This window comes from Triplophysa dalaica, chromosome 17 (assembly GCF_015846415.1).
Source record: "Triplophysa dalaica isolate WHDGS20190420 chromosome 17, ASM1584641v1, whole genome shotgun sequence".
Lineage (NCBI taxonomy): Eukaryota > Metazoa > Chordata > Actinopteri > Cypriniformes > Nemacheilidae > Triplophysa > Triplophysa dalaica.
The window spans coordinates 8243698-8263743 of NC_079558.1; the positions used below are offsets into that span (position 1 = coordinate 8243698).

At 37.2% G+C, this 20046-nt stretch overlaps 4 protein-coding genes across 7 annotated transcripts; 1 reads left to right on the forward strand and 3 right to left on the reverse strand.

The window, feature by feature from the left end:
* Positions 1-735: 735 nt before the first annotated feature.
* Positions 736-2457, reverse strand: cdca9 (cell division cycle associated 9). 2 transcript variants are annotated; one of them, XM_056770922.1, is made up of 10 exons: positions 2207-2457; positions 1980-2111; positions 1849-1889; positions 1715-1766; positions 1586-1633; positions 1443-1503; positions 1267-1338; positions 1123-1189; positions 963-1049; positions 736-871 (listed from the first exon to the last, which is right to left on the reverse strand). In XM_056770922.1, exons 1-10 carry the CDS (start codon positions 2334-2336, stop codon positions 821-823), a joined length of 741 nt encoding a protein of 246 aa, XP_056626900.1. In that variant the 5' UTR covers positions 2337-2457; the 3' UTR covers positions 736-820. The 2 variants fall into 2 exon arrangements, with proteins under 2 accessions (XP_056626900.1, XP_056626899.1); XM_056770921.1 differs by having other exon boundaries at positions 1443-1492; positions 1566-1633.
* A 26-nt stretch (positions 2458-2483) lies between these two features.
* Positions 2484-13075, forward strand: zcchc4 (zinc finger, CCHC domain containing 4). The gene is made up of 13 exons (XM_056770917.1): positions 2484-2682; positions 2786-2895; positions 3903-3985; positions 4147-4425; positions 4648-4728; positions 9758-9827; positions 9904-10054; positions 10570-10670; positions 10755-10876; positions 10994-11069; positions 11211-11262; positions 11360-11492; positions 12677-13075. The coding sequence occupies exons 1-13, from the start codon at positions 2598-2600 to the stop codon at positions 12768-12770; spliced, it is 1437 nt and encodes a 478-aa protein (XP_056626895.1). The 5' UTR covers positions 2484-2597; the 3' UTR covers positions 12771-13075.
* si:dkey-219e21.4 (tripartite motif-containing protein 14) lies at positions 4753-11412 on the reverse strand. 3 transcript variants are annotated; one of them, XM_056770920.1, is made up of 7 exons: positions 11336-11412; positions 8814-8977; positions 8087-8176; positions 7598-7828; positions 7444-7463; positions 6301-6443; positions 4753-6191 (listed from the first exon to the last, which is right to left on the reverse strand). In XM_056770920.1, exons 2-7 carry the CDS (start codon positions 8964-8966, stop codon positions 5593-5595), a joined length of 1236 nt encoding a protein of 411 aa, XP_056626898.1. In that variant the 5' UTR covers positions 8967-8977; positions 11336-11412; the 3' UTR covers positions 4753-5592. The 3 variants fall into 3 exon arrangements, with proteins under 3 accessions (XP_056626898.1, XP_056626897.1, XP_056626896.1); XM_056770919.1 differs by lacking the exon at positions 11336-11412 and adding an exon at positions 10551-10622; XM_056770918.1 differs by lacking the exon at positions 11336-11412 and adding an exon at positions 9421-9748.
* Positions 13076-13316: 241 nt separating the features above from the next.
* On the reverse strand, positions 13317-19008 carry mfsd8 (major facilitator superfamily domain containing 8). The gene is made up of 12 exons (XM_056770916.1): positions 18598-19008; positions 18127-18200; positions 17805-17848; positions 17375-17615; positions 16583-16696; positions 16295-16439; positions 16121-16179; positions 15912-16020; positions 15691-15825; positions 15050-15153; positions 14741-14967; positions 13317-14419 (listed from the first exon to the last, which is right to left on the reverse strand). Exons 1-12 carry the CDS (start codon positions 18651-18653, stop codon positions 14213-14215), a joined length of 1515 nt encoding a protein of 504 aa, XP_056626894.1. The 5' UTR covers positions 18654-19008; the 3' UTR covers positions 13317-14212.
* Between the last annotated feature and the right edge of the window lie 1038 nt (positions 19009-20046).

The window sequence follows — 20046 nt, forward strand, 5'->3', positions numbered from 1 at the left end:
GTACGAATGGACACCGCGTTTTTTACAAAAGGGAAACTGGCGCCATCTAGTGTTTAACGTATGTTCTTTAACACGGTGGTTCCCAAACTCAGGCGGGCGCCAGAGTGCATATACAAATATATATACAAATATATATACAAATATGTTTGTGCGTTAAAAAATGAAGCAGCTTATAATGCCAAGATAAGGCAGTCAAAAATATCTTGTATAAAATTATTTCAATCTTTCTGGCTCCATAGGCAGACATTCACATGAAGCACGGTCATTGGCTGTTCTCGCTATGAGGGTCACGTGAGAAACGTCCTCTGTCAGGCGTCAGTGTCGCACCTAAACTACATTACGAAGATCGTTCTTCAATTCAGTAAAATATTTTATATTATACATTTTAACCATTTAATTGAATTTATTTATATTTACCATCTATACATTGTGTTTGTGTAGCAATAATGTGCATACACACACACACACGAGGGTTGGGGGGCTCCGATTGGTCTATTGATGTTATGCCAATCATCTGCATATATGTTAATTATTAAAGCCTTTAGATTCCTAAAAAAAATACAAAAAACATGAAGTTCTATCCATTCAAGCAAGCGTCTGGTAACATTATACGATACAATTTAGTCTCAAGTATTTGACAACTGGTGTCAGGAAAATAGTAAACTAATCACAAAGCACACTGAAAATCTGATTTATCAAGTCATTACTATCAAATCACCGGACAAAGAGACAAAGTAAAAACCAAATAAGTTTATTACCTTACATAGTAGACATAAATAGTTATTTTAAAACAGACTACAGTTGATCACATTAAATCACATCAGCGAGTGTTATTAAACACTACTTTATTACAAAGATAGTCCATCAGGTCCTGTAATAGAGACCACACAAACATTTGGTCATGCTACACAACGACTCTTTAAATAGGCACATGAAATTATGGTACTTTTTATATCACTGACCTTGATCTTTCGCATTTGTTTTAACGCAGCATCGTCAAGTAGGTCGACATTGATTTCATCTTTATTGTCCTCAGAAAGGAGCAAAGCCTTGAAGAAAAAAAAAGCATAAATGTTAAAATGGTGTTCCTATTAAACTCTACTGCAACATCTACACACTTACTTCTCCGAGAGATGTTACTATTGTGGCTGAAGCCATCATTTCATCACCAACAGAACGACTCGCTTGTCTGCCGGTCAACAGAGAAGCAAATTCAAATCTGACAGCATTCACATAGACCCACAAACAGATGTAAATCTCAATTACCTTGATTTACCTCCTAACCCAAGCTTGACAATCCGTCCTTGAGTTCTTTTTGCACTGATAGTTGAGGCACATCTGTCGAAGAGAGTCAATAAACAAAAAAAACACACCAATCCACACACATCAAGCCACATAAGTCCAGCATGGTCAAAATTAATAAATTAACATTTGGGGTTTACCTTAGACTTCCTGTACTGTTACTGGAGTGCAGGGTCTTCTTTGTACCTTTCTGTGACAAGGCTAAAGTAAAACATATTTGGAAAAAAACTAAAAATCAAGACCATTAAACCAAGGGTCTGTACCTTATGCCCATCCATTGTACTTTTGTTTGAAGCTGATGATTTTTGCTGTATTCCAATGTCACTTAACCCTAGAAGTGAATGAGGGTGAATTAAAGAGATCATTTAAAACTTAAAGTTTAAACGTCTTTATCTATACACTGTCGTTAAACCTTTCTTGCTTGGCTTTCGAGTTAGGGGTTTCCGAATTTCTGGAGATCCACTCTGTAAAGGAAAAAACATCATTGTAATGCTGTAATGCAGTTATCTATAGCAAACACTAGATGGCAGCAAAAAACAGTTTTACCGTGATCGCCATGGTGACCTCGCCTACGGAAGTGTCGTGACCTGAAAAACATTAAAGTATTAATAAGTTTACATTTTCTCAAGCCAACATAAATGTAGACATTCAGACAATGAAAGCAGCCATATTCGTACCGCTCATGAGATCTTTTATAAGCGTGGTGTGAAGTGAGTGAGGCATCTTCATCAACTCTATTTTGAAGACCCTGTCCACAGTTGCCAATAACTTGTTCAGATTGGCCTCCATTTCATTTATCCGATCCTGAGCTGTTCCGGCACAAGATATTTTTCATTAAACTATTATAAATGAATAAAAGATAGTATATAATATTAGTATATCAGAAGGAATCGAAGCCACACACCCTCCTTTTCAAACTGTTGTATGAAAAGCTCTTTTCTCTTGTTTAGTTTAATATTTTGCTCAAAGTGTTGTTGCCCATCGGGCTGATCTTCAGAATTCTGACGGACTTTTCTAGTTCGTCGTAGAGCCATGGCATTAAAAACACTACCTGCCCTAGCGACCGTCTTAAATAATATTATAAACGACAGCACAGGTGATCCCTGATTACCTTAATAACTCGCGGAACGCATGCACAGTTCTCGCGGTACTTTGATGTCATGCGCAGATCGGTCTGCGCAGAGCCCCGTGCAGCGCTTACGTTATACGTGTGCGACAGATCTGCTTGTCTTAACAGCGTCCTGTCAGGCACGTGAATCGTGTTTTGATTCTCACATGCAAGATTTCTGGAAAATATGGACAGTGATATTGCGGACAGGGGTGGAATTAAAGTGATTATACAAAATGAGATGGACAAAACAGCCCCACGCTGTGTACATGGTATAAGATCATTTTTGTTGATTTTTATTACTGCCGTGTGAGCATTAAAATAAAGTTCTAAAATATGATAACATAGGCCGTTGTTGTCATGCTGTTTTTGCAGGACCGACACTGTTATTTGAGAAAAAATGTAATAAAGGAAGGAGATTTTACGCGTGCTCTGCCTGTCGGGACAGAAAAGACTGCAACTTTTTCCAGTGGGAGGACGAGAAGGTTAGTTTTATTTACATATGACCATGCTGATACTATGTGTTATTTGATAATTTGATATAACACGTCTGTAGAACCACAATAGTCAACCTTGTAGCTGTATTACTGAATGAGGAATTTATACAGCGCTTTATTGTGTATTGCTGTAAAGCGCTTCACAAATTATATGAGGGGAGTCTCTCCTGGACCACCACTTGTGTGCAGCATCCATTTGGATGATGGGAGCCACAGTACGATGGCGACCAAAGACCATCTTTAGGTGGATAGGAGAGGGAGCCAATGCAGAGGGTGGGGATTATTATAATGATTATCTATCAGAAGGCTTAGTATGTGCAAAAGTCTGCTTCTAGAGTTATTTACCGAGTCAGGAAATCAGAGCACATCACCCCTCTACTTGCTGACTTTACCTATTTCCGTTGGCATTCAGTTTAAAATGATCTTCTTAGTATTTAAATGTTTACATGGACTTGCACCTCACTATCTCTCTGAACTCCTGCACCGTTACTCTCCTCCTCGGTCCCTTAGGTCTACTGACGCTACATTTATTACTACACCACGTCTTTCTTCTATGAGTGGTAGATCATTCAGTATTGTTGCGAGTAAACTTTGGGACTCAATCCCACTTACTCTGCACAAACTCTCTTGACCTCCTTTTAATCCTATCTTTTCAGAAAGCATTTCCACTCCTCCTCAGTCAAATCTTATACGTTTCCGTTCTTGTATGTGTTAACTGTTTACTTGTTCTTGTTTTTGTTAATACTCATACCTATGTCTAATCTGATTGTCTGTATGATACTTGTATCTGTGTCCAAATCGATGTTATCCAATACTTTTGCACAGCGACCTTAGTTTGGGAAAGGCGCTTTATAAATAAAACATATTATTATTATGTGTTACTGTCACAACCTCCGTTAGGTGTGAAACAATATCAATTTAAGAAAGGAGAATTTAGAAAGTTTGCGAACTTTGCCTATGGTTTACCTAACCAATGGGCTTGATTCCCACTTCAGATATCGGAGGAAAGGATGCTTGCTAGAGAAAAGCATAATCGCAGCAAGATGCCTCCTTTCTCTCACCATGAGTACTGCTCACGGTAAGAAATGCCACCATACACTCATAATTTCGTCATGTTATATTCAGTTAAAACTGCATCTTGCCGTTATCTCAACTAGAACTCATTGGGTCCGTCTATCCTTAACTGGCATGAAAGTAACCATTCTAAATCTCCCATGTGTGCATTGGTTTGGTTTACAGATTTAGAGAGTTTGTTTCTCTGCCACTGGAGCAGCGACGGTTCTGTGTGGATTGTCAACTGTTGATCTTCCCTGAAGAATGGCAGACTCATGAAAAACACAAGAGACTTTCTGAGGATGTCACAGTTCAGCGGTTGAGAAGGCCCAGTCTGTTACTGTGTCCTCTGGAGAACAAGAAGAGTAATGCACAGTACCTGTTTGCAGACCGCAGCTGTCATTTCTTACTGGATATGCTGGCGGGGTTAGGCTTCCAGAAAATTCTGTGTGTGGGAACACCACGGTAGGTTGAAATGTTACTGTTAAAGATCTAAAATGTTTCTTGATCTTTATGCTAGTCCATGTGCATTATTAAACTTCACATTTCAGAACATATCAAAGAATAAAACTGAAATGTTCAAGTGTGTCCATAGTGTTCTAGTTAAAGAATGTGTAATGGAATTTGTTAATCTTACTTTATTTAAGTTACTAAACTGATCTATTCTGTCTTTTTCTTAATTAACAGACTACACGAGTGTATTAGGTTGCAGAATATGGATGACAAGAGACATACCATGCAGAGTTTATTGCTGGATATTGATTACAGGTAAACTTAATACATGGCTTAAAACTGTATACAAAAAACGTAAAGCCATAACACAAAGACAGATTTATATCACGTTAAAATGCCCCTATGACTAAAAATGGCAAACTTTCCCTTTAAGACATAATAACTTGAAAAAGTAGATCCTGTTTGTAACATCTCAGTATAACCAAGGAATATTTATTTAAAGGGGTGCTGCAATAATGTGTCATGCATTTTGACTTCTTTTTCAATGTAAAATGTGCTGTCTTCGCATGCTTAACATGGTAAACTTGTCAAAAAACGAGTTGGACGTATTACGTGGTATTTCTGTTCTCGATACACTCCCCAAGAGATTGTACAGGTTTTTTTCGAATATATAAAACTGTGTCGTAACAATTTTTCTTAGTCCCTTATTGGACAATTCTCCCGGAAAAAGCCCGCCCTCGCAGCAGCAATGAGAGCAGGAGCATGCGCAGACGTCACTTTTATTTGAGTGCAGGAGAGAGATAAAGAGAGAGCATACGTTCGCGAAGTTCAGGTGTTTGTTTGTTCACTGCATTTGGGTGATGACTGTTATATAAACTGCGGATATAACACTGGATTTGAAAATCATTTTAAAACTGATATATGGAGCTGTCCCAGCGCTAAAAGATGCCGGACATGAAACACATGCGGTGAGTTAAACTAACGTCTGTGTTTTGCTGGCAGTGTGCTTTAGTTCAGCCTACCCCTCCCCCCGCACACGCCGTATGATTTCGGAAATAATCGTACAGCTGTACCTATTTTTATAAATTTGAACAAACTAAATACTCTTCGAAGATACGAAGTTTGCAATACTACTCTTTAGGTACTCGAGATTAATATGAGAATAAAATGAGGGCTGCTTTAAAGACTGAGGTCACAAACCTCCATATGGTTATGGCCTGTGTGTCTGTCTCTGGGTGTGAAGAATCGGAATGCTGGGTAGAGAGGTTCAGTAAACTGATGATGGGCTCTGTCAAACACAGCCGTTTGCACAGCTGAAAACTCATGCAGCATTCTCATAGTCTCAGCATCATAAAACCTAACACGGCCCTTAATATAGTTTACAAACACTCCCACCCGGTTCGGTGCTGCCCGGGCTGCTGTGACCGGAAGTGCCAAGTGTCGATCGTTGTGCCAGGCCGTGAGGTGCCCGTCCTGAAACTCAAGACTCCACGAGCACCTGTTCCGTCCAAGTTTGGCACCTTTGTCCCGCCCCCTCCTTTGTATGCTGCCATAAGCCACGCCCACAGCCCATGCTGGACAGCAGTGCACATCCACCTCCCAATAGTGCTTACCAGTTTTGATTGCAAAACAGCTTAAGGCACAGTACAGCTGATCAAACCTCAAAGGGTCATCGGGAATGGAGCGGTCCTCTGTGGAAAGACCCAAGACTCGCCCATCTGAGGACACCTTGATCTGTTTGTGACAGGTCTGTTTGTCGATTGCCACATTTGAGGAATCTGTGGAGATAAAATATAGGAACAGGACAGTGATGAATTATTTATGCACTTCTTGCTAACCCTCTCAGTTAATATGTATATATTTAGATTTCTATGCATGAACTTGTACCCAGCAGCAGGGTCTTTTGTTGTAGCTGAGCTTTTAGATCTTTGGAGATGTTTCTAAGAGCCTTCATGAGCTTCTGGGCCTTCTCCTCATTCATTTTTATCTCCTCTTCAGCCGGGTCCAGTTTCTTACGACAGCATGTCATTCTAGTCAGAAATAATATTTACAAATAGTAACATTGTTTGGTTTTGACACATTATGTTGTTTTGATTTTAAAATATGGGTCAATGACAAATAAGAAAATGTCAGGTGGTGCGACCATATATTAATTTAAAATAATATACATTTAATGTATTTAGCACTGAGTATTTTTCCCCATAAGAAATTTAACATAAAATCATGCCAAAATATTTTATTAAGAATTTTATTGAGAAAATTAACATTTATTTCTCAGTTTTGTTCTCTGTTTGTATGTTCGGACGGTCGCACCACCTGACATTTTTGGTCTTTCAAACACCAAAACTCAAAAAATCTATTGAATTTCAATAAAATGAAAAGGGTTTCTTATAAAGGACATATTGTAGATCCATTTGATATATGACATGTATTTATTCAAATTCTTTTTAGGAAAATAATGAATTTGGACACAAAAAATACGTCACGTCTTTGACCCATATATATTTGCATAATCCACCGCAAATGGAAATTTCTTTCATCGACTCTCTTATCTTTTCAAACCTCTATGAGTTACAGCAGAACAAGATATAATATATATATAAAGATATAAATAGATATTTTAAAGAATGTTCCAAACAATGGTGGTACCCATTGACCTGCATTGGTTTTGTGTCTGTACCATAGAAGTAAATGGACCGTTGTATTTAAAATATCTTATTTTGTGTTCTGCAGAAGAAACTCATACAGGTTTGAAATGACAGTGAATGATAACAGTATTTTCATTTGAGGGTCAACTTTCACTATAAGGGCCTTCCACAAGTGTAATGGACTAAAGGCTAAAATAAACTACAAGACTTTTGGCTGGATTTTCATTCTGGACTTATTGCAGAAAGTCTGTGCCAGTCTGCAGATTTGATCAGTCAGTGTGTTTCTATCTGAAACTTTCAAAAAGTCTCGTAGTCTCAAGTCTTGTAGTGTATTCCAGCCATAAGACGGTCATTCATAATATGGGAAAAAATATTGCCTTACTTAAAATCCTCAGGAAACAGCTGAAAGTAGAGAACATGCACAAAACAATATATGTGATCCTTATGTGATAACTGTAATTTTGTCAATAAAAAGATGAAAGGCACAGTTGATTACTTTATGAGAAGCATTTTTTCGCTTGATGGTTTTAGAGTACCTGCTTCAGAGACTCGACTGGGCCATCTTGGGCAGATTGCATAACGGTGATGTGTTTCTGCAGGAGAGCGAGGTGTTGATTCCAGTCTTTAAGTATTCTGTTCAGTTTACTGCTCGTCTCTCTGCGGTCTTGCTCTATCATGTCCAAAACCGCCTGTTCATCCTCCTGCAGAGCCATATGTAGCCCCTCAAAGCACTCCTGTATCCGCTGCTTCATTGTTTCTGAACTTGTCTGCAGGAGACATGAATGGTTCGTGTCAGATCTGGTGTGCGTTGCATCGGGCGCTTAACAATGAAGGCATTTATGGTCTAGATGTGCTTTTTAAAGTTAATATGAAAAAATAAATAGTTTTTATTTTCCCCCATGATGTCCAAAGACATGGTTAAATTGGAAATTGTCCGTAGATGTGAGACTATGAGTGTGTGTTAAATGAGTTGTGATTAAACTTGTATTTCATGTTTACTTGAAAGGAAGTGGAATTACACCTACAATTAAGTTTGTTTGACGCTTTTTAATTGATTCCAGATGAGCTTCAGTTTTTTTTTTCTCCTTCTTCAACTCCTCCAACCAGACCGGCAGCTGTGTTTACAACAACATTTTAGGTGTTAGGTTTTTTAGCTTTATCTCAATTGAATGCTGTACTCCTTTTAAGTGATAGATAACTGTTAGTAAATGTTCATCATTCAGTAATTCACCTATATTTAAATCCCTTTCTGCCGTTGTTGATCTTGTATGGAAGTAAGATAGTGACAAATGTATTTGAAGCAAAAAATGTGCTGAATAGCACTAACTGAAAAAAATGAATTTTTTAACAGTGCTCGCATTTTAAGGTTCTGTAATTCAACATGGTTGCATATTTAAGCTGTGAATTTTTCAAGTGGAAACACATAATGTTTATATAATGCTTTTTTTTGTTATTCAGCACTTTTACATACTATTTTACTTCCATAATCTTATAATTGTCATGTCGTCACCTTGGAATGATAAGGTTGTATACATAATGTGATGTTTTTCTTTACATTGTGCACATTTTGGGACTTTTTAGAAAGCGAGCTTTTATGTACAAAGCCAAATATAATGCAAAGACTTTCAGTATTTCAAAGCTGCTCAGAATGCAGATAGGCCTTTATAATTCCAAGGCGACAATTTCTATAACAATTGGCCTTTTACATCTACAGTATTTTGTACAGAAGAGTTTTATTAAAGCTGTCATTACCTCGGAAGGTTTTGGAGAGTTCCCTGATGGTTTTCTGATCAGTTTTGGAGAGCGTGGGAAGGGCTGGGTGACTTGTGTCCCTGAGCGAGCCTCTGTTGCCAAACAGAAGAATCCGGCTTCTTCTGATAGAGGATTGAGGTTTTCCTCAGCCATCTCTTTTACTTCTGAAAACAAAGGAGCTGAATTCATTTGCAGCTTTTGCATCTATTTTAAGAATAAGGCATAAACAGCATTGTAGATTTCAGTTCTCATAATCAGTTCTCAAAAGTCCCATCCGGTCACATACCATTGCGGTATCTTCAGTAACACAAGACAGGCAAAATAGCAAACTAGTTAGCTTAATAGATTCAGATGTGAAAGTCCAAAATGCCATGACAAGCCCTAACTCAGCTGATGCCTAAGTGTACAATGTAATCAGTGTAGTTGGAAATAAAGCAACAAGTCAGCATTTTAATTGTGTTTATCTTATGAACAGCTTGCACATACATCTGTATTGACAATGCATTACAAACTTCATATGGAGTAAAACAATTGTTAAGTACTGTTGAATTGTAAATCAGTTTTTGCTCGTAGTCAAATCAGCAATAAAAATAGTACAGTTACTCACCTTAGAGTTTGATAAAAGAAAGTGTGTTGGGTTGCCCTGTTATCACCTCTGCTGTTTCTCTCTGGAATGTGTTCGAAAAAGGTTAGCAAACTCTTATAACATGCCAAAGCCTGCTGCATATGCATGTGCGCGTGTGTGTACTATTGTGGGTTTGTGCATGCAGCTTTCATAACTGATTGACAGGATTATGTCTGTTCTAGACTTGTTGACCCTCAGGTTTTGAAAACGAGAGCTGACGTTTTGTTTATGTAGCTGTTCTGAAATGCATGTTTACACTTGGATTTGTTTAGTTGTGCATTGCTTATTGACGTATTGTACGGTTTGTTTTCTCCCTTAGATACTGCCAGTTTTATGGAGAAGACGAGTTCTGTCACTATAACATGTTCAATCATCACTTCTTTGAGAAGGTAATGAAATGGCCTCCTTTGATGTCAAATGTGGTCAATGTGCACTAAGAAATAAGAACACGCCACTGTTGTGCAGGAAGTGGTTCAGCATTATGAGGACTTTCTATCTGAAGAGGGAGGAGCCAAAGTAGTCATGGTAACAGACCCCCCTTTTGGAGGACTGGTGAAGCCACTAGCCGACAGTTTTATGAGGATATCAGTGAGTTGGAGAAAACGTCAAAATAAAGGTACAGTATGTCAGATTGCATGTGTAGCTCCGTCGTTTGTCAATATGTGTTTATTCACCCTCTTGTCCCCTTGCAAGGAATTCCCCAGCTTGTTTCTACAGTATGCCTAATGGACAAACTGCTCTACAGAGCGTGTTTCGTAAATACGCTATTTCCTTTGGCAAGGAAGCGAAAATAAGACAACATCTTAGACCAGTCCTGTGTCAGCCTCCGTAGTGCTTCAAAGGGAAGGGGTGGAGTGGTGGAGTGAGCCATTGGTTGCAATTCGCAACCTCACTGCTAAATGCCGCCAAATTTTTAACATTAAATCTGTACATGACTGTTTTGTTCTGTGGGACACAGAAGAAGATATGGACAGTTTTTGTGTCTATACCATGGAAGTCAATGTTGTTTGGTCACCAACATTTTTCAAAATATCCTCATTGGTGTTCTGCAGAAGAAAAGAAGTCATGTAAATGTAGTTTTACCACAAATAAGAGAATGTGATCATTCTCACCTGTTGATATATTATTTAGACAGCGGTGCAGCTGAGTTGCCGATGATCTGGATATTCCCGTACTTCTTTGAGTCTCGTATACTTGAGTGTTTTCCTTCCTTCTCTATGTTGGACTACCAGGTAAATGAACGTCATATCGAACTATTTGTAATGATTATAACGACAAGTCTAAAGGAATGTTGTACTTTGTACTTGTATTCTCAGGTCGATTACGATAACCATGCTCTATATAAACACGGAAGGACCGGCCGTAAGCAGTCACCAGTTCGACTTTTCACAAATCTGTGTCCCAAAGATATTATTCTACCAGCAGATGAAGGCTACAGGTACACGAAACGCAATTCTGTTCTCAGCCATTTATGCATTTAAATGTATGAAATTCCTATTGTGCTGTGGGGTGAGTTTAAGTTAAGATGTATTATTTTTTCAATCTTTCATCTCAGATTTTGTAGTATTTGCGAGAGGTATGTTTCAGCGGGAAACAAGCACTGCCCAAGATGTAATGCATGCCCATCAAAGGTAAGTTCTGATGCCTAAGAGTAAGCACCTTTTTATGTTGTGCTGGCTGAAAAAGAGACCCCATCACACATTCAATGGAAGAGAAAGTAGAGAGTTCTTAAATTATGTGGAACACACATTCAGTGTGGATCTATATGACAGGATGGGCGAGAATGGAGGCACTGTGATGAATGCAGACGGTGTGTAAAGCCTAGTAAGGAAGAGTTCATATTATGTTTTAATAATACAAAATTGATGTCATCTATGTTTATTTCCTACTTTCTTACCTGTTTTCTGCTCCTCCTCCCCAGCATGGAGACATTGTTCCTCATGTGGTCACTGTGCTTTGCCTGATCACACATGTGGACAGAGCCAAACCGGCTGTTTCAACTGTGGTAGTCAGAAACACAAACTCAGAGCCTGTCCTAAGAAACACAACAAACGGTAAGTAAGAGTAAATAAGATTATGATTTAAAAAACACTATCGTAAAATGTGCCTCATATAAGTATCATGTACACATGTAAAAAATGCTGTATTTCCACATACCGTGCATGTTTTTATCTCCTCTTTGCCCCACCTCTCTGAAATCCGCAGATTTTTTACAAAGCTAATCGCTCTGAAAGGCGAGATGTACTATGAATGTCCAGTAAACAGTGTGTAGTAATTGGTCGAAAAATGCAAGCGTGCAACGGAAATGTAATGCTTTTGTTACGCCATATTTGGAACATCAGGTTCCAAAACAATTGTACTGACCGTCATGCCCACCTAACTTTTGTATACATTTGGGCGGTCTTAGTCAAATCATACCATGAACTGACGTAGATTTTGGGGGTGTGGTTACACGAGGCAGTTTACGCAGGTCTGGGTGAGCATTCGCTTTTAGATAGAATGCATTTTTTGTTCCGACATTTACATGTTTGCAATTTAACGTGTCTAATACATGCATAGGCAATTTAGAACACACCAAAGACACAGAAAAACATGTATTGATGCCATATGAACCCTTTAAGGTGTGTGATATTTAGCGGCATCTAGCAGTGAGATGCATATTGAAAGCAACGGCTCACTGCACCTCCCCCTCCATTTCAAGCACTGCGGTGGCTAAGATATCGTTATGTTTTTGCTTCTTTGCCGAAGGAGATAACATATTTCCAAAACGTGATCTGTAGACCAGTTTGTCTGTTTAGGGCTACTGTAGAAACAACAACATGGCGAATTCCATGCAAGGGGACCCACGGTGTATGTAGATAGAAATAGCTCATTCTAAGGCAATAAATACATAACGCTTGACTTTGTAAAGCCTTTATACACCTCTTAAGACATAGTCATGTATATTGCATTTCCTTCACATTGTACTATTGACAGTGGTTAGAGCAAATGTAAATTAATTATTTAAAGTCCTCTAATGCATTAGAATGCACACAAAACAAAGACTTAAGTCTACAATTGCAGACTGAATTTACTGAAGTGACTTGCTCCTACATGAATACAAGGCACTGAATTTAAAGTCTGCAGAAATATTAACACGCTGGCTCTTTAAAGTCTTTATAAAGCAAAAAGTATACATTTATATATGGTCTCTTTATTTATTGGATTACCCATTTGCTTGATTGTTGTCTGCCAACAGAATGCTTGTAGGAGGCCGTGGAGCTGCAGGCGTGTTAAAACATGCTGCCGTTAAACCCAATGCCAAAGACAAGAGGAAGAAAAGAAATACGTGAAATGGTTTTGAGGCTGCAAAAAAATTGCATCACACAGTGACTTAAGTGTGAAATGTCTGGTGGTGCATGCATACAGAAAGCAAGGTCATTTTGTATGAATGTGTTTATTTTGAATAGTTTTTTAAGCAACTATTTTTGGTAAAGCATACAATCCTACCACATTGAAATCTTGAGGGTTATTACAATAAGCACCTTCTCAGTACAGTAGTGTACAAATGACAATCAACTGTGTGTAGTGTAATGTTTCAACAAAGCTGTGCCTCCTGGTATGTATTTAAGTCCTAAATAAATCCATATTTACCCTATTAACTTTATTCTGCACATTACAAATTTTGAGTCAAGTGAACAATTATTTGCGTAAATCAATCCACAAAAATGATCTTTGTAATAAAATAAACACACATATGCCATGAAATGGCTTGGGCAGAAAATCTGTTAAAACCTCTCCTTCCGCTGTCAGTCTGCGGCAAATTTGTTTCTAAATGAAACAACTTTTTTAGATCCATTGAATTCGAAGAGGAAATAAAACAGTCCACACCCTTAATGTTTCTCTTTCAATATTCTCTTTTACTCGAAAATGTAACAATGCAGCAGTAATTTGCGACTATAACTCAGTAGTTGTTATCGTTAATCAGTTGTGAATACAGTAACTTTGATCTCAATTTATAAACTGGATGTCCTATTCACATCCCTAATGAAGAAAAAAATCCTTAAACAAAAATAATAGTTTAATGAAGTATAGAATATGTAGTATATGAAGTATTAAAAAAATTAAGACATCTCAATAACAGGTACAATTTACTATCAGTTTAAGACATCCATATTCTGCTTTAACAACCACCAAAAAAAAAAACTTGGAAAACTGTTGGGACAGAAATGAGGATAATAATCGTCAGTGATATACTGTCACGCTTTAGGAGATTTGACTTTTCATCAGAATGTAGAGTAATGCTTATTGACTTGTGATCAATATGCATAGTGTTATTAAAAACAACATGTTTTGAACTTCTTTCAACAGTGCATATAGTTGAAATGAATAGTAAAATAAAAAAATATTTGTCAAAACAATCTGTAATGCATTAGCTTAAAAAAAAAAAAATTAACTTTAAAATCACAAGCTTAAAAACCCTCAGGGCAGCCAAATATTGAACACAGCTGTTCACATGAACCTGAATTATTTCCACCCTACGTTGAGGTTTTAAAACTTTCAACCATTATAACTCAGGGCAGCGGTTCCATCCAGGCTGCTCAATTAGTAGTTATAATCAAAGTGAAGGTAATAATGTGAACTTTAGTTGAAATACACAGTATTTTCACACAGAAACCCCATCTGAATCACCATTATGCTTATAAAGCATTTGACACAAATGTCTATAAAAGAAATATAAATACAATATTGGCTTTTCTTCTAGTTGACTGTCGGTAGTTGGTTGAAGCACCAGTCAGTCCTCTATCCTTCCATGGCGTACAGAGAAGGCAATGAGTCGTTTATACATTGCACTGAGGAGAATGACAGCGGCTAGTACTATTGCACAAATGATACTAAAGGCCCAACGGGGTCCCAGGATGGTGTACACATAAGAAACAAACACAGGCCCAAGGGTCCGTGCACCACTTCCTGATGCTGTGAGCCAACCCATGTAAACTCCCTGCAAAATGGAGAATATAAATGGCATCAAATATAATTAATCATGAAAAACTATCATCTGAAAGGCTTAGGGGTGGTTTCCCAGACAGGGCCTAAAATTAGTCCCAGTCCAATTTAAATGTCAAAGGTGTCTTGTTTGAAAACAAATTACACTGACATATCTTAAAAAAGATCATTGTCATTGTGACGAGATGCTCATCAGTAATGTTTTTTGTAAGGTATGTTTTTTTAAACAACTTAAATATCCCAATTTAACTAAGGCCTAGTCCTGGTTTATGATAATCCCTGTCTGGGAAACCGTCCCTAAATGTTTGTATTGTACCTGAGGTTTGGGGCCCACTATCTTCGAGTATAAAGTGTAGGACATGACGTTGCATGTCGGATAACCCACTCCTATCAGGATGTCAGAAATGATGTACTGTGCAAGATGAATTACGGGGGTAAACAAGCACCAGGTCTGATCAGAAGGACATCCAGTGGGCTCCACAGAGGCATTAGATGCAGGGGTGGGTGCCAGTCTTAATGCTGGTATAGTGTTATTATCAATATCTGTTTATAATTAAAATAAGGTAAAAAAACTCAGTTTCATAAATGTATGCTTATCCTTAAAAATGATGGTATGTTAAGTTACCTGTCCACTGGATCTGAGGATATTGATTTCCCCAAGGCAACAAAAAAAAGAATCCTGCAAATATAACAATCAAGCCTCCGAGAAGCAGAGGTCGATCCCCTATCCTGAAAAAAACAAAAGACCAGTTTGATCTGAATTCTGATAAAACAGCTTACTCCAAAAACACAAGGAAGTCATGCATTCCGCTGATAAACCGCTGACACACGATATTTACAGTATGTGTCAGATCCAGCAAAATGATGAGAATACAATTTAAAATTAAGTTCTTCAAAGATGAATTTGCTAAATTTTACAATAGCTGGAACAACAAGTAGACTGAGTTAAGTGAAATGTTTCTTTCTTCTGCAGAACACAAAAGAATATATTTTGAAGAAAGTACGCACCAATAGAGTGGTACTCATTGTTTGGTTACCAATATAAGTCACAATCTCTTCATACAAGTTTAAAATGACAAGAGGGTGAGTAAATGATGAAAGTATTTATTTTGAGGTGAAATTTAAGGCTAGATCCACTGTGAGATTATAACTTACTTTTAGTAATGTACAGTATTATAATGCAAATCACTGCATTGCTGACAAAACCTTGAGGAAGCCTTGAGACTTGAGAAAGATTCAAATAGAAATCTTAAACTTGAAATTTACCGTACTGAAACAACCTTCACCACCAGAAAGACAATGATGGACTCGAACCCAATGGCAGCCAATATGATGCCATTATACAAAATTGCATCTTTTCTTTTCCATGCGAACATGTCCATTGATAGAGGTGTGGAAATACTGTAAATAAAAAATATTTTATTGGTGATTTGCTAAATATCTTTAAATAAGAGGTTTGTCGTAAAATAAGATTGAAGATCACTTACGTTTCAAAAACTGCAAAAATAAAGAGAACAACAAAGAAAAGGATGTTGGACGTCAGCACTGCGATCTGATCAATATCACCATCCACCGCAGGAGCCACGGGTACTTGATCTGAGGAGAAAATAGTCTTGATGAATCTTACTACATATAACAAATATACATAACATATTAAAAAGGAAATACTGTAGTATGGAAGCAATAAAAAGGATACCTTCTGGACTGTAGTTGATTGAATGGATGTCCCTCCCTTTGTCATCTACAAAGTGCTCCCTAAAAATGAATAAAGCAGTTCACGTTGAAATACAAAAACACTGAGAAAAAACATATATTTGTATATGTATGTATAAGCACAACTGTTGTTGGGTTGCCTTGGGTTTAAGATTACCTCAAGACTAAGATAACCAGAAGAATATTAATGACACCAACGCAGGCCGCCAACAGCGCAGGAGCAGTGTACATATTGACTTGCAGCCGAATGAGCTTCACACAAAAGCCAGTCTCTCCAATGAAAGACAATGCAGCCTGTAGAGCTAAAAAATATGTACACAGGAAAATCTTTTAATTTTCAGATCATTTTATCACCATCAGCTGCACATATATCTGTAAATGAACCATCCATACAGACAGATTCTAAAACACATATTTTGAATGTTTTTGTCTTCTTGTTACAAACCTGGGCCAAGTATAAATCCAAGAGCTTGACAGGCACTCATGTTAGCCATTGCACTGGTTCTCTCCTTCAGGGAAGTGGCACCTGCCACATAGGACCTCACAACTGCTACATTACCTACAGAGCCAGAATAATAATCATTAAGCAGGTTTCCATCACTCTGGTGTTTTGCATTTTGAAGTTTGCATCAGAAACAAGTAGCCAGATTTCCATCAAAATTTGCAAAAGTGGAATATTGCATAAAACATTTACGAATAAGCAGCGTTTCCATCCAACTAGTCAAACATCACTTCATAATAAAGAAAGTAAGCCGCTGAACATAATAATTTTCATATATAAAAAAACGTGTGCAAGCAGACAATTACGAAACACAATAAATGCAGTGCTTTTGTGGAGGCCTGCTGTTTGGGAAACAGTTGTGATAGTTCTAAGAAGGAATTACAGAAATACTTGACGATTTTGCTCAGGCATTTAAGAATGACCATAACAAAATTTCTGATGCTGTGTAACAAGATCAATAATGTTAATCTGGCTTTATCCTAGTGGGGTTACGTGAGTTTTTGGAGGAATTAAGTGAGCAATATATTCGCATTAGCTTGAGGTGGTTTTTCATTTTTGCGAAAAAGGGTTAGTGTAAAAACTTTTTGCAAATTAAGAGTTTTTATTCAAAATTCAGCAAAAATCATTACTTCACCAGCTGCATCTGCTTGCTTGAATTTTTTCTGTATAGTAAACTTTTTCGAAAAACCATTTCTTACATTACATGGCTGTGATTTTTTTATTGAATAAACTTACCTGCTCCGAAGCCCACAAACGTGCGAGCCAAGAGCATATGAATTTTGTTGTGCGAGGCAGGCAGGTCGACATAGGCATAGTAGATGTTAGCAGAAACGTTGATGAATATAGAGCAGACAAGAGGCTCCCGCCGAGGCCTGTGATTGGACCATAATCCGAAGAGGGGCGAGGCCACCATCTGACCCAAACTATATGCTGCAACCACCCATCCCAGAAAACTGGCGTCCGCGTTGTCATCTATCTAAAGAACAACAAGGGTGATATGCTTATTTGCATTCTTTCTTAGAAAACTAAATGCTTCTTACGCAGGAACCAGTTCCCTTTTTCACTTCCAGTTTTTTTGCCAATCATAGCTCAGGTAGTCATACCGTGTAAAAATATAATTTTCAGAAGTCATGCCTTTTTGTGAGAATAGCAGAAGCATACTTACTTTCATAAGGAATGGCCAAATGGACGTGATGACAATCGTAAAACCTACGAAAAAAGACATAACGATCACTACTACATTTTATAAAACGCATGCATTTATTTTTGAAATGTGAAAAAAAATGCAGTTTCATTGTTATTTGCCAATTTATAAAATGATGAAATAATATAATCAATTTCAAAAGGGACATCATGTGACTCCCAGTTATCTTTTGCTGTCACTACTGAGATGTCAGATCAGTTGCACAATGCACAATATCAGAAGCAATTTGGACATTCCAGCAAACGTGTACAGGTTAAAGCAGTCTGAGATGTTTCCTTCTCACCAACGCTGCTAAGGAACATGGTGAAGTACATGACCCTGATGGATCTCCAGCGGCTCCTGTCTGCATTCGCAAGCCTGTACAAGAAACATTATAACGCATAAACATAACATACAGAAATTTGACAGCTGGCACTGAAGCATAAGTATTAGGCTTTGATTAATTATAATAACGCATAACATACGCGAAAGACACATGCAAAGCTCATGCAAATTATTACAGCAAAAGATAAAAGTTGGTGTAGGATCTTCACAGCTGTCAATTATTACTTTATACTTTCACATTTACTTTGACGTAAAATACATGTCTAGCATTACAGACAAAAATACACTTGCACGCAAACCAACACTCTTAGGAGTTAAATTATTTAACATAGCTCAGACGTTATTTAAGAACAACAAAAACCAGTTCAACCCAAAGAGGCATGTTGTTTGGGACAAGATTAAGGTTGATGAAGTAATTGTGATAACTTACCCTTCAGTATCGCCTCTGAGGAGAGGGGTATTTTCGTCCGATTCCAGCAACGACATTATTAGTAGTGAATAATCGGGCGTAATTGGAATAATCACGACCGCGAGACTTTGATCACACGCTTATTATACAACTATGTTGTCTCTTAAAATCAATCAAATTAATGTTTTAAAAGCCCTGGAGTTAAAAGCCCATTCAGGCGTTTAAACAACGTTCTCATTTTAGGTGTTAAAAGCTGACTAGTGTTAAGAGAGTCGGCGTCGTTTACCCCAGTCTGAAGTCCAACCGCGCTGTTGTTGACAGATTAAGCTTGAATCAACTACACATTCTCAAACACAAACCACGTGACTAGATATATACAAAACGAGCGATGAACGTTTTGCTTGGCTTTCAAAATAAAAGTCTTGATAGATATATTTATATTTCTGTTAACCGCTCAAGTGATGTTACGTATTTATCTATACAATAAAATGTACTGATTTAAAATTGTATTTAATACCTTAAACACTAACAAATTAAGTGAAATCGCAAGAGGTGATCCTACTGAACAAAGACTAACATTAAAATACAGTATTATATTTTTTGTGCGTTTCAATCTGCTGCATGGTTTCCTACGTGTAGGGGAATGTGCTACATTTGGATAGAACATTATGTATATTCAATTATGTAATTTGCAAAGCTAAACTTTTAAAAGGCTTTTAGATTTTGTTGTTTTTGCGAAGACTAGCAATAGCCAATATGGATGTTTCATTTACTTGCACTGCTTTTATACAAACACCTGTATAAATCGTAGGACAATGATAAGTTTAATTTTGCCTTTCTCTTATTTCCTTACGTGTTAAGGAAAGGTGTTACCTTTTTACCAAAAATGACCTGTCGTTTCATTCAATATTATAATATATCATTTTTATATCATATGCACAAGTAATGTAATGTAAACGTTTATGTAATGTATCTAAATTAGTTATTTGTGAAAATGCTAAAAACAAATCCCGAACAATTGTATTTGTATTATTACTGTTATCAGCTTTTCCTAAGAATCCCTTCTTTCTACATACGTCCCAAAAAGATTCATGGTTATGTCATGCTAAAAAATGTTTCAATATCCAGTTCGATTCAGATCAAGTCAGTTTAATTTAAATATCAGATTTTTTAAAAAGTGACATCTTGTGGTTACAAAAATGACTGCCTCTGGTCTCTCACAAAAAATGCTGCTTTACCAAATAACTATAATTATGATGAGAATTATACATATACAAAAGTAAATGAGTTAGACACAGATATCCAGCACATCAAATTAAAAAAATCATCCCTGTGTTTTTTAAGAATCTGACAGATGAGACATATAAAGTGAAAAAAATAGACTTTAATGTAAATATAGTTCAAGCAATAACATGACTCCAAGTAACACATTCATGTACAAATTCAAACGTAGCTAATAGACTACTAAAG